At 43.2% G+C, this 14,296-nt stretch overlaps 1 protein-coding gene and 1 long non-coding RNA gene across 2 annotated transcripts in view; one reads left to right on the top strand and one right to left on the bottom strand.

Moving 5' to 3' along the window:
* Window positions 1–14,296, bottom strand: part of LOC139755492 (uncharacterized) — a 266,342-nt gene that overhangs the window by 132,913 nt on the left and 119,133 nt on the right. The gene's annotated exons all lie outside the window — the stretch shown is intronic.
* Window positions 1–14,296, top strand: part of LOC139755286 (glutamate receptor ionotropic, delta-1-like) — a 47,920-nt gene that overhangs the window by 6,515 nt on the left and 27,109 nt on the right. The window contains exons 3-5 of the mRNA XM_071673401.1: window positions 2,737–2,899; window positions 11,032–11,245; window positions 12,281–12,402. Coding sequence (XP_071529502.1) covers window positions 2,737–2,899; window positions 11,032–11,245; window positions 12,281–12,402 — 499 coding nt within the window. The remainder of the gene's footprint in view (window positions 1–2,736; window positions 2,900–11,031; window positions 11,246–12,280; window positions 12,403–14,296) is intronic.

Raw genomic sequence — 14,296 nt, forward strand, 5'->3', positions numbered from 1 at the left:
AGGGAAGAGTTTCACGGCACGATACGGTCTGTCACCTTGATGCGACAGGGATCAAAACAGAAGCGATCTCTCCATTACTTGGGGAGAAAGATTTAGTAGATGATAACGCCAGCAATGCGTTTAGTACAACACAAGGCATCTCGGCCTGCGAAGCAGCCAGCAGCCGCTCCACGGAAAGTCAGCAAAGAGGCTTCGCAGGCATGACCGCTGGCCTCTCCCAAAGTGCCAAAGTTGGCGTTTTGAGGGGAAGAGACAGGATGGACGCGCCCAGTGGTTCGAGGACTCCATTGGGGTAGAAGTAGTGCAACTGTAGTGAGAGGATTCAGAAGTATAAAGGAGATCGAGTTTTTTTCGAGGAGTATTCGTGACGGTCAGAAACTCTTTTATTTCTCATTATCATCTGTTCCAAATCGTTAAGGAAGGGAATAGGAAAGGACTCGGTACCGCCGGGATCATCCCGGGTAGAGAACTAATCCTTATAGTGTACACTGCAATCCCAGCATAAAGGATTTCAGTGTATGTAAGTGAAGAGAGTAATGCTTCGTGACAACAAGTCAATTAGTCGAAGAGCTGTACATAGAGGAATCGGGGATGGGTGTGGGAGATATACGAAACACAACATCAAAGATATAGATGGCAAAGAGATGTGAGACAAATGGCATCAGTGTTTGGGGAATCTATGAGCTAGCAATGGCAGTATTTATATTCCTGTAGGTGCACACGCCTCCCTAGGAAAGGAAACGTTGGTAGAGACTAAAGTCAGAGACTTGATAATGTGGAGAAGAGATAGTCTTGGACAATCAGGTTTCAGAGAAAAGATTAGGGGAAGGAGAAATGATGTTTTACAGAAGGAAGGCTGGTCTGAGACCACCACAAAAAGGAACAGAAACTCAGTCAGGTTTGGAGGATGTGACCGGAAAGGTAGAGTAGATCCCAGTCACTTGATGTTGGTCAAGGTGGCTGGGAACCATCCAGTCCTCCAAGACCAGAGGTGCCGGTCCAGTTCGACATCGGATGATGTGGGATGTACCAAAATGATGGTTTTGATAAAAGGAAAGGAACAACTAGTGAGAAATATGAAAGGTTGTATCATGTGCTGTCAAGTGTTGCGTTAAGGATAGAGAGGATATGGGCTTTTGGACTGAGTACCAGCAATCCGCGCGTGTTTGTGTGTGTGTGTGTGTGTGTGTGTGTGAGAGAGAGAGAGAGAGAGAGAGAGAGAGAGAGAGAGAGAGAGAGAGAGAGAGAGAGAGAGAGAGAGAGAGAGAGCTGTACTAGGAAGGGCTACATGACAAACGGCACAGTGCAGGCTGGCTCACTACGTCACCATCACTAATCTTTCCCATACCATGGGCAATGGATGCCTATCACCTGCTGCTGGATGCCACCTTAGCGCTTCCTCAACGACTGTGTAAAGAAGGCGACGAGAAAACTGAGTCACCCTAAAGAGCATCTGTGAAGGGAGTCATTCCCCTCGAGAAGGGACACTGCCATCACCCACTCGCCTAAGGGCAAGCAGCCTTCAGGTAGTCTGCTACACAAGCAGAACAGTCAAGGAGATCACCAGTAAAGCTGGCAGCATGTGATAAAGCCCTTGTGGTGGCTGCAAGACGTACGTACGGGAGGCTCTTCGTGACTTACATACCAGGAGAGACGAACAAACAACATGAAAAACGCGTGAAACGCGGGTGTCGTTCTCTTATGGGCTGGAAAACTGTTAGCCAGGTTGTTGAAGAGCCAGGTCGAGTTAGGACAAAGTCTAATGATGCAGCGCCGATACAAAGTGTAGACTCTATAAAGGAATACAATGAAACATTTAGCACGGCAACTCCTGTCGCAAATCTGTTGCCGAGTGTAAATAAACTCTTGGATCTGTAGTCACTGTCGCACACAGACCTCACGTCCCTCCAGCCATTCCTGTAACTCTTCAACCCCCTTTCCCACAACACAAACCTCACCTGCCCCTAACCTTTCACCCACAATCCACTCCACCATTCCCCTACACATTGTTTTCTTAGGTGTGTGTGCTTCTCAGTGACTTGACAAAGCTCTGAAACAGAATTTTTTTTATTACTGATAAAACTTTACGTTGAAGGGCTGCAGTCACGGAGAAAAGTCCACATCAAGGCCGGGTCTGAATTGATATAGAGTTTAATGTAATGAAAGAAGAAGAGACAAAGAAAAATATTCACGAATTTTGGGGACTACTTATTGAAGGTGTTAATCTTTACTTTCGGGACTCCTCACCTAACTTAATTGATAGAAATAATAATATTGAATAATGATAATAATAATAATAATAATAATAATAATAATAATAATAACAATAATAATAATAACAATAATGATAATAATAGTAATGATAATAATAATAATAATAATAATAATAATAATAATAATAATTATAATAATAATAATAATAATAATCATCATCAACATCATCATCAACATCATCATCATCATCACCATCATCATCATAATAATAATAATAATAATAATAATAATAATAATAATAATAATAATAACAATCAAATGATAATGATAATAGCAAGACCATTATCATCATTATTATCATTTACCTCTTCATCATAAGTATTAATGATATTATCGTTTCGTTATTCTTGTGTCAACATTTCCCTTGGTACAGCGTCAAGGGCTTTACTATATGCACGTGAAATATCTTACGGGTGTGGATCCGGTCCACTGTGGTCACATCTGTGTCCCTGCCTCCCACAGGGAGGTGGACCTGGCCCTGGGACCGTTCGCCTTCAACTGGGAGCGGTATCACTTCGCCTGCGAGTTTACACAACCCATATTCGTCGACTACGAGAGTGTCTTCATGCAGCGTCCAGGACTAGAGACAGATCTCCTTGCCCTCGTCCGACCATTCCAATGGCAGGTACGAGGTCCAGGAGGCAGGTTAAGAACATTTGTGGTTCATGGTGAACACAGATGGTGACGGGGAGCTTATTCAGGATGCTCTTCAAACCATGTTTTGTTGGCGGGAACTCTTGATGCTCGGGTCTTGATCTGTTTGAAGGAATAGTAGTTCCAACAATGTTGTATGGTTGCGAGGCGTGGGCTATGGATAGAGTTGTGCGTAGGAGGATGGATGTGCTGGAAATGAGATGTTTGAGGACAATGTGTGGTGTGAGGTGGTTTGATCGAGTAAGTAACGTAAGGGTAAGAGAGATGTGTGGAAATAAAAAGAGCGTGGTTGAGAGAGCAGAAGAGGGTGTTTTGAAGTGGTTTGGGCACATGGAGAGAATGAGTGAGGAAAGATTGACCAAGAGGATATATGTGTCGGAGGTGGAGGGAACGAGGAGAAGAGGGAGACCAAATTGGAGGTGGAAAGATGGAGTGAAAAGGATTTTGTGTGATCGGGGCCTGAACATGCAGGAGGGTGAAAGGAGGGCAAGGAATAGAGTGAATTGGAGCGATGTGGTATACAGGGGTTGACGTGCTGTCAGTGGATTGAATCAAGGCATGTGAAGCGTCTGGGGTAAACCATGGAAAGCTGTGTAGGTATGAATATTTGCGTGTGTGGACGTGTGTATGTACATGTGTAGGGGGGGGGGGGTTGGGCCATTTCTTTCGTCTGTTTCCTTGCGCTACCTCGCAAACGCGGGAGACAGCGACAAAGTATAAAAAAAAAAAAAAAATATATATATATATATATATATATATATATATATATATATAGGGAGCGGGGGGCTGGAAATCCTCCCCTCTCATTTTTTTTTTAAATTTTCCAAAAGAAGGAACAGAGAAGGGGGCCATATGAGGATATTCCCTCAAAGGCCCAGTCCTCTGTTCTTAACGCTACCTCGCTAATGCGGGAAATGGCGAATAGTATGAAAAAAAAAGAAAATATATATATATATATATATATATATATATATATATATATATATATATATATATATATATATATATTCTTATTTATTTTCCTTTGTCGCTGTCTCCCGCGTTAGCGTGGTAGCGCAAGGAAACAGACGAAAGAATGGCCCAACCCACCCACATACACATGTATATACATAAACGTCCAGCCACGCAAATATACATACCTATACATCTCAACGTACACATATATATATACACACACAGACATATACATATATACTCATGTACATAATTCATATTGTCTGCCTTTATTCATTCCCATCGCCACCACGCCACACATAACACCCTCCCCCCTCATGTGCGCGAGGTAGCGCTAGGTAAAAGACAACAAAGGCCACATTCGTTCACACTCAGTCTCTAGATATCATGTGACTGAAACTACAGCTCCCTTTCCACATCCAGGCCCCACAGAACTTTCCATGGATTACCCCAGACGCTTCCTACGCCCTGGATCAATCCATTGACAGCACGTCGACCCCGGTATACCACATCGTTCCAATTCACTCTATTCCTTGCACGCCTTTCCGCCTCCTGCATGTTCAGGCCCCGATCACTCAAAATCTTTTTCACTCCATCTTTCCATCTCCAATATGGTCTCCCACTTCTCCTCGTTCCCTCCATCTCTGACACATATATCCTCTTGGTCAATCTTTCCTCACTAATTCTCTCCATGTGACCAAACCATTTCAAAACACCCTCTTCTGCTCTCTCAACCACACTCTATTAATTACCACACATCTCTCTTACCCTATTATTACTTACTCGATCAAACCACCTCACATCACATATTGTCCTCAAACATCTCATTTCCAGCACATCCACCCTCCTCCACACACCTCTATCTATAGCCCACGCCTCGCAACCATATAACATTGTTGGAACGACTATTCCTTCAAACATACCCATTTTTGCTTTCCGAGATAATGTTCTCGACTTCAATGCTCCCAAAACTTTCGCACCCTCCCCCAACATATGATTCACTTCCGCTTCCATGGTTCCATCCGCTGCCAAATCAGCTCCCAGATATCTAAAACTCTTCACTTCCTCCAGTTTTTCTCCATTCAAACTTACCTACCAATTGACTTGTCCCTCAATCCTACTGCACCTAATAACCTTGCTCTTATTCACATTTACTCTCAGCTTTCTTCTTTCACACACTTTACCAAACTCAGTCACCAGCTTCCGCAGTTTCTCACACAAATCAGCCACCAGCGCTGTATCATCGGCGAACAACTGACTCACTTCCCAAGCTCTCTCATCCACAACAGACTGCATACTTGCCCCTCTCTCCAAAACTTTTGCATTCACCTTCCTAACAACCCCATCCATAAACAAATTAAACAACCACGGAGACAGCACACACCCCTGCCACAAACCAACATTCACTGAGAACCAATCACTTTCCTCTCTTCCTACACGTACACATACCTTACTTCCTCGATATAAACTTTTCACAGCCTCTAACAATTTGCCCCTACACCATATATTCTTAATACCTTCCACAGAGCATCTCTATCAATACCTTCCACAGAGCATCTCTATCAACTCTATCATATGCCTTCTCCAGATCCATAATTGTTTCATACAAATCCATTTGCTATTCTAAGTATTTCTCACATACATTCTTCAAAGCAAACACCTGATCCACACATCTTCTACAACTTCTGAAACCACACTGCTCTTCCCCAAGCTGATGCTCTGTACATACCTTCGCCCATATAATTTCCCAGGAATACTCAACAAATTTATACCTCTGTAATTTGAGCACTCACTTTTATCCCCTTTGTCTTTGTACAATGCAAGCATTCCTCCAATCCTCAGGCACCTCACCATGAGTCATACATACATTAAATAACCTTACCAACTAGTTAACAATACAGTCACCGCCTTTTTTAATAAATTCCACTGCAATACTATCCAAATCCACTGCCTTGCTGGCTTTCATCTTCCGCAAAGCTTTTACTACCTCTCCTCTGTTTACCAAATCATTCTCCCTAACCCTCTCACTTTGCACACCACCTCGACCAAAACACCATATATCTGCCACTCTATCATTAAACACATTCAAAAAGCCTTCAAAATACTCACTCCATCTCCTCACATCACCACCACTTGTTACCACCTCCCCATTAGCCCCTTTCACTGAAGTTCCTATTTGTTCCTTTGTCTTACGCAGTTTATTTACCTCCTTCCAAAACATCTTTTTATTCTCCCTAAAATTCAATGATACTCTCTCACACCAACTCTCTTTTCACCTCTTTTTCACCTCTTGCACCTTTCTCTTGACCTCCTGACTCTTTCTTTTATACATCTCCCAGTCATTTGCATTACTTCCCTGCAAAAATCGTCCAAATGCCTCTCTCTTCTCTTTCACTAATAATCTTACTTCTTCATCCCACCACTCAGTACCCTGTCTAATCTGCCCACCTCCCACGCTTCTCATGCCACAAGCATCTTTTGCGCAAGCCATCACTGCTTCCCTACATACATCCCATTCCTCCCCCATTCCCCTCACGTCCTTTGTTCTTACCTTTTTCCATTCTGTACTCAGTTTCTCCTGGTACTTCCTCACACAAGTCTCCTTCCCAAGCTCACTTACTCTCACCACTCTCTTCACCCCAACATTCTCTCTTCTTTTCTGAAAAGCTCTACAAAGCTTCACCTTTGCCTCCACAAGATAATGATCAGAAATCCCTCCAGTTGCACCTCTCAGCACATTAACATCCAAAAGTCTCTCTTTCGCGCACCTATTAATCAACATGTAATCCAATAACGCTCTCTGGCCATCTCTCTTACTTACATATGTATACTTATGTATATCTCTCATTTTAAATCAGGTATTCCCAATCACCAGTCCTTTTTCAGCACAGAAAGTAAATCTACAAGCTCTTCACCATTTCCATTTACAACACTGAACACCCCATGTACACCAATTATTCCCTCAACTGCCACATTACTCACCTTTGCATTCAAATCACCCATCACTATAACCCGGTCTCGTGCATCAAAACTACTAACACACTCACTCAGCTGCTCCCAAAACATTTGCCTCTCATGATCTTTCTTCTCATTCCCAGGTGCATATGCACCAAAAATCACCCATCTCTCTCCATCCACTTTCAGTTTTACCCATATCAATCTAGAGTTTACTTTCTTACACTGTATTACATACTCCCACCACTCCTGTTTCAGGAATAGTGCCACTCCTTCCCTTGCTCTTGTCCTTTCACTAACCCCTGACTTTACTCCCAAGACATTCCCAAAACACTCTTCCCCTTTACCCTTGAGCTTCGTTTCACTCAGAGCCAAAACATCCAGGTTCCTTTCCTCAAACATACTACCTATCTCTCCTTTTTTCTCATCTTGGTTACATCCACACACATTTAGACATCCCAATCTGAGCCTTCGAGGAGGATGAGCACTTCCCGTGTGACTCCTTCTTCTGTTTCCCCTTTTAGAAAGTTAAAATACACATGAGTCCACGGGGAAAATGAATCACGATAAGTTCCCAAGTGCACTTTCGTGTAATAATCACATCATCAGGGGTGGCACAAGAGAGAACTATAAGTCAGTTGATACACAACGAAGAGACGAAGGTAGGACGCCATTTGGTAAACATGTTTACCTAATGGCGTCCTAGCTTCGTCTCTTCCATGTATATCAACTGACATATATTTCTCTCTTGTCTCCCCCCTGATGATGTGATTATTACACGAAAATGCACTTGGGAACTTATCGTGTTTCATTTTCCCTGTGGACTCATAGGTTTATCTTGATCACGCGCAACATTGTGATCCTTTCCAATATATATATATATATATATATATATATATATATATATATATATATATATATATATATATATATATATATATATTTTTTTTTTTTTTTTTTTTTTTTTTTATACTTTGTCGCTGTCTCCCGCGTTTGCGAGGTAGCGCAAGGAAACAGACGAAAGAAATGGCCCAACCCTCCCCATACACATGTACATACACACGTCCACACACGCAAATATACATACCTACACAGCTTTCCATGGTTTACCCCGGACGCTTCACATGCCTTGATTCAATCCACTGACAGCACGTCAACCCCTGTATACCACATCGCTCCAATTCACTCTATTCCTTGCCCTCCTTTCACCCTCCTGCATGTTCAGGCCCCGATCACACAAAATCCTTTTCACTCCATCTTTCCACCTCCAATTTGGTCTCCCTCTTCTCCTCGTTCCCTCCACCTCCGACACATATATCCTCTTGGTCAATCTTTCCTCACTCATTCTCTCCATGTGCCCAAACCATTTCAAAACACCCTCTTCTGCTCTCTCAACCACGCTCTTTTTATTTCCACACATCTCTCTTACCCTTACGTTACTTACTCGATCAAACCACCTCACACCACACATTGTCCTCAAACATCTCATTTCCAGCACATCCATCCTCCTGCGCACAACTCTATCCATAGCCCACGCCTCGCAACCATACAACATTGTTGGAACTACTATTCCTTCAAACATACCCATTTTTGCTTTCCGGGATAATGTTCTCGACTTCCACACATCTTTCAAGGCTCACAAAATTTTCGCCCCCTCCCCCACCCTATGATCCACTTCCGCTTCCATGGTTCCATCCGCTGACAGATCCACTCCCAGATATCTAAAACACTTCACTTCCTCCAGTTTTTCTCCATTCAAACTCACCTCCCAATTGACTTGACCCTCAACCCTACTGTACCTAATAACCTTGCTCTTATTCACATTTACTCTTAACTTTCTTCTTCCACACACTTTACCAAACTCCGTCACCAGCTTCTGCAGTTTCTCACATGAATCCGCCACCAGCGCTGTATCATCAGCGAACAACAACTGACTCACTTCCCAAGCTCTCTCATCCCCAACAGACCTCATATATATATATATATATATATATATATATATATATATATATATATATATATATATATATATATATATATATATATATATCTTTTTTTATTTTCTTTTAAACTATTCGCCATTTCCCGCGTTAGCGAGGTAGCGCTAAGAACAGAGGACTGGGCCTTTTTTGGAATATCCTCAACTGGCCCCCTCTGTTCCTTCTTTTGGAAAATTTAAAAAAAAAAACGAGAGGGGAGGATTTCCAGCCCCCCGCTCCCTCCCCTTTTAGTCGCCTTCTACGACACGCAGGGAATACGTGGGAAGTATTCTTAATCCCCTATCCCCAGGGATAATATATATATATATATATATATATATATATATATATATATATATATATATATATATATATATATATATATGTGTGTGTGTGTGTGTGTGTGTGTATGTGTTGAGTATTCCTGGGAAATTATATGGGAGGGTATTGATTGAGAGGGTGAAGGCATGTACAGAGCATCAGATTGGGGAAGAGCACTGTGGTTTCAGAAGTGGTAGAGGATGTGTGGAACAGGTGTTTGCTTTGAAGAATGTATGTGAGACATACTCTGGAAAACAATTGGATTTGTATGTAGCATTAATGGATCTGGAGAAGGCATATGATAGAGTTGATAGAGATGCTCTGTGGAAGGTATTAAGAGTATATAGTGTGGGAAGCAAGTTGCTAGAAGCAGTGAAAAGTTTTTATCGAGGATGTAAGGCATGTGTACGAGCAGGAAGAGAGGAAAGCGATTGGTTCCCAGTGAATGATAGTTTGCGGCAGGGGTGTGCGATGTCTCCATGGTTGTTTAATTTATTTATGGATGGGGTTGTTAGGGAGGTGAATGGAAGAGTTTTGGAGATGGGGGCAAGTATGCAATCTGATGGTGATGAGAGGCTTGGGAAGTGAGTCAGTTGTTGTTCGCTGATGATACAGCGCTGGTGGCTGATTCGGGTGATAAACTGCAGAAGCTGGTGACTGAGTTTGGTAAAGTGGGTGAAAGAAGAAAGCTGAGAGTAAATGTGAATGAGAGCAAAGTTATTAGGTACAGTAGGGTTGAGGGACAAGTCAACTGGGAGGTAAGATGGAATGGAGAAAAACTGGAGAAAGTGAAGTGTTTTAGATATTTGGGAATGGATTTACCAGCGGATGGAACCATGGAAGCGGAAGTGAGTCACAGGGTCGGGGAGGGGGCGAACGTTCTGGGAGCGTTAAAGACTGTGTGGAAGGCGAGAACTTTACCTCGGAGAGCAAAAATGGGTATGTCTGAGGGAATAGTGGCTCCAACAATGTTATATGGTTGCGAGGCGTGGGCTATAGATAGGGTTGTGCGGAGGAGGGTGGATGTGTTGGAAATGAGATATTTGAGGACAATATGTGGTGTGAGGTGGTTTGATCGAGTAAGTAATGAAAGGGTAAGAGAGATGTGTGGTAATAAAAAGAGTGTGGTTGAGAGAGCAGAAGAGAGTGTATTGAAATGGTTTGATCACATGGAGAGAATGAGGATATATGTGTCAGAGGTGGAGGGAACAGTGAAAAAGATTTTGAGCGATCGTGGCCTGAACATATAGGAGGGTGAAGGTGTGAAAGGAATTGAATGAATTGGAACGATGTGGTATACCGGGGTCGACGTGCTGTCAATGGATTGAACCAGGGCATGTAAAGCGTCTGGGGTAAACCATGGAAAGTTTTATGGGGCCTGGATATGGAAAGGGAGCTGTGGTTTCGGTGCATTATACATGACAGCTAGAGGCTGAGTGTGAATGAATGTGGCCTTTGTTGTCTTTTCCGAGTGCTACCTCGCGCGCGCGGGGGTAGGGGGGTGCCATTTCATGTGTGGCGGGTTGGCGACGAGAATGGATGAAGGCAGCAAGTATGAATATGTACATGTATATATATGTATTTGTTTGTGTATGTATATGTATGCATACGTTGAAATGTGCGTGTTTGGGCGTGTATGTATATACATGTGTATGTGGGTGGGTTGAGTCATTTTTTTCGTCTGTCTCCTTGTCCTACCTCGCTAATGCGGAAGACAGCGACAAAGTATAATAAAATTTCATATATATATATATATATATATATATATATATATATATATATATATATATATATATATATATATATATATGGGCACATACAAGTTCTCATTCTGCTGAAGCTTGTCTGGGCCGGAGGTGCCTATGTTTCATTAATTCTCTCGGGTATGTCTCAGGTGTGGCTGTGTCTGTTTGGCGTCCTCGTACTCATCTGGTTCATCCTGGTCCTCTTTGTGCACGTGAGTCCGTATGAGAAGGATCCGGTGACAGAAGAGGAAGACGTAGCCTACAATGACGATGTCGGGGAGAGAAGATACAAGAGAACGGTCAGGGGAGGACACGCGAGCAGATCACACTTCATATGGGTTATCAGGACAATGTCCAACCAGAGTTAGTATATACCCTAGAAAGCCAATTACCCTTTGCAGTCATGGCAGGAACAGCTCATTAACTGTCTGAAGGTGCTTCTTTGACAATAGTTCTGTAATCAACTTTCTCTCTTTGAACTTGACAGTTTCAGGTTTTATCAGGTTCACAATAAGCTGAAGCTACTGATGGTTATGTTGTTGTGTGAGGATTGGTAGACAAGCTACTGCCTGCCATGGGACAACCCAGCAGGAGTCATGGGCCGGACATGACCACAGTCAACGGGATAGGTACACCTCCCAGATGGCCTCCCTCTCCTTATGAAACCCACACAAGACCTCCCAGATTGCCCCTCTCCCGACAGATAATCCCCCCTCCTCCTTGCAGACACCCCTTACAGGTAAGCCCTCCAGAAACCCCATACAGGTACACCCCCCCCCCCGCAGATAGCCCCACATATACCAGATATACCCCTCACAGGTACCCCCACCCCGCAGATACCCCCCCCCCCCACACACACACACACACACATCCCCCGCGGATATCTTCTCACATATGCCCGCGCAAATATCCCTCACAGATTCCCTTTCCCAAGTACCCCTCACCGATACCTCTCTAAAGCACATCTCGCAAGTACCTCCTTTGGAGATCCCCCAAAGGCACCGCGTGAGTACCCGTCACAGACACACCTGCCACAGATACCACTCACATGTACTTCCCACAGGTACAGGTACTGCTTACTTGGTCTCCTACAGACGTTCCTAACAGATCTCTCCTACAAGTAACTTTTCATAGGTACCACTGCCAGGGTATATTTGAAAGGTACTCTTGCACATAATTAACATGTATCCGCCACAGGTAAACCTGTAGTTACCACTGACAGGTACCCTCGCAGGTACCTCACATGTACCCGCCACAGGTACCCCTGCAGGTACCCCCGACAGGTACCTCACATGCACTCGTCACAGACACTCCTGACAGGTCCTCCTCGTAACGGACGCCCCTGACAGGTGTTACTGACAGGTACCCCTGCAGGCACCTAACAGGTCTCCACCGCAGGTAACCCGTGGTTGCCAAAGAGCGACAGTCGTCGGGTGATGACAGGCACCTGGCTCCTCTCTTGCTTCATCATCCTGACCCTCTTCTCCAGCACCCTCACCGCCATGCTCACCGTCCCCATGGTTAGTATCCCTTTCACATACTTACCTACTAATTCATAACGGCCCAAAGAGCCCCTTTCCAGGAGCCCCGGCAGATCTAAAGTTGCGCTACTTCCAGTAGCAGGGAAATGATGGACTTCTGTGGAGTAAGGCGTTCTTTAACAAGACTGTACTCCCGATGAAATAGCCTCACCGAAGGTGAATTTTCACTCGCAGGCGGAGTATGTACCTAACGCTCATTAGCTTTCTATTGATTTTTTCAATTTCTCTCACCACACATTTCGCTTCATAAGATAAAGTGTGTATTGAATACCCTATATTCATTATCACTGTATTCTTGAAATACACGAGACGTTTCGGGCACACGAACACTGCCTATCTTCAGTCACATAGATTATAGATGATACAACAAAACTGAAAGAGCAAAACAGGAATGAATCATATCTTCAAGTGTTACGAATGAGAGTAGCGACGTAGATAATATGTTGATCAGTGGACCGCGTTCCCTCGGAGATCTTGCGTGGTAGAGTGTTCGGTAGTGGGTCTCAACGGTTGAGATGTTTGAGGACAATAAGTGGTGTGAGGTGGTTTGATCGAGTAAGTAATGAAAGGGTAAGAGAGATGTGTGGTAATAAAAAGAGTGTGGTTGAGAGAGCAGAAGAGGGTGTTTTGAAACGGTTTGGTCACATGGAGAGAATGAGTAAGGAAAAATTGACAAGGAGGATATATGTGTCAGAGGAGGAGGGAAAGAGAAGTGGGAGACCAAATTGGAGGTGGAAGGATGGAGTGAAAAAGATTTTGAGCGATCGGGGCCTGAACATGCAGGAGGGTGAAATTGGAATTATATGCTGTCAATGGATTGAACCAGGGCATGTGAAGCGTCTGTGGTAAACCATGGAAGGTTTTGTGGGGCCTGGATGTGGAAAGGGCGCTACGGTTTCGGTGCATTATACATGACAGCTAGAGACTGAGTGTGAACGAATTTGTTGTCTGTTCTTAGCGCTACCTCGCGCGCGTGCGGGGGGAGGGGGTTGTCATTTCATGTGTGGCGGGATGGCGACAGGAATGAATAAACGCAGCAAGTATGAATTATGTACATTTGTATATATGTATATGTCTGTGTATGTATATATATGTATACGTTGAAATGTATAGGTATGTATATGTGCGTGTGTGGACGTGTATGTATATACATGTGTATGTGGGTGGGTTGGGCCATCCTTCCGTCTGCATCCTTGCGCTACCTTGCTAACGCGGGAGACAGCGACAAGGTATGATATATAAATATATACATATGTATATATATATATATATATATATATATATATATATATATATATATATATATATATATATATATATATGAATGGGGCACAATTTTGCGTGTGATCAAGTGTATTGTTATGAGTCTACGGGGAAAATGAAACATGATAAGTTCCCAAGTGCACTTTCGTGAAATAATCATATCATCAGGGGAGACACGAGAGAGAAATATAACAGTCAGTTGATATACATCGAAGAGACGTAGCTAGGACGCCATTTAATAAACATGCGATTGTCCATGTTTACCAAATGGCGTCGTAGCTACGTCTCTAACCTAACCTAACCTAACTACTAAGATAACTTAACCTAATCAAACTGCATTAGAAGGTAAGATATCCTTTAGTAATTTTGTTTCAAAAGATTCCATATGATGTGATTATTACACGAAAGTGCACTTGGGAACTTATCGTGTTTCATTTTCCCCGTGGATTCACAGGAATATTTTTTTTTTTTTTTTTTTTTAAAGAAGGAACAGAGAAGGGGCCAGGTGAGGATATTCCCTCAGAGGCCCAGTCCTCTGTTCTTAACGCTACCTTGCTAATGCGGGAAATGGCGAATAGTTTGAAAGAAAAGAAAAGATATATATATATAT

The sequence above is a fragment of the Panulirus ornatus genome, chromosome 19, assembly GCF_036320965.1.
Source record: "Panulirus ornatus isolate Po-2019 chromosome 19, ASM3632096v1, whole genome shotgun sequence".
NCBI classification, from domain to species: Eukaryota; Metazoa; Arthropoda; class Malacostraca; order Decapoda; family Palinuridae; genus Panulirus; species Panulirus ornatus.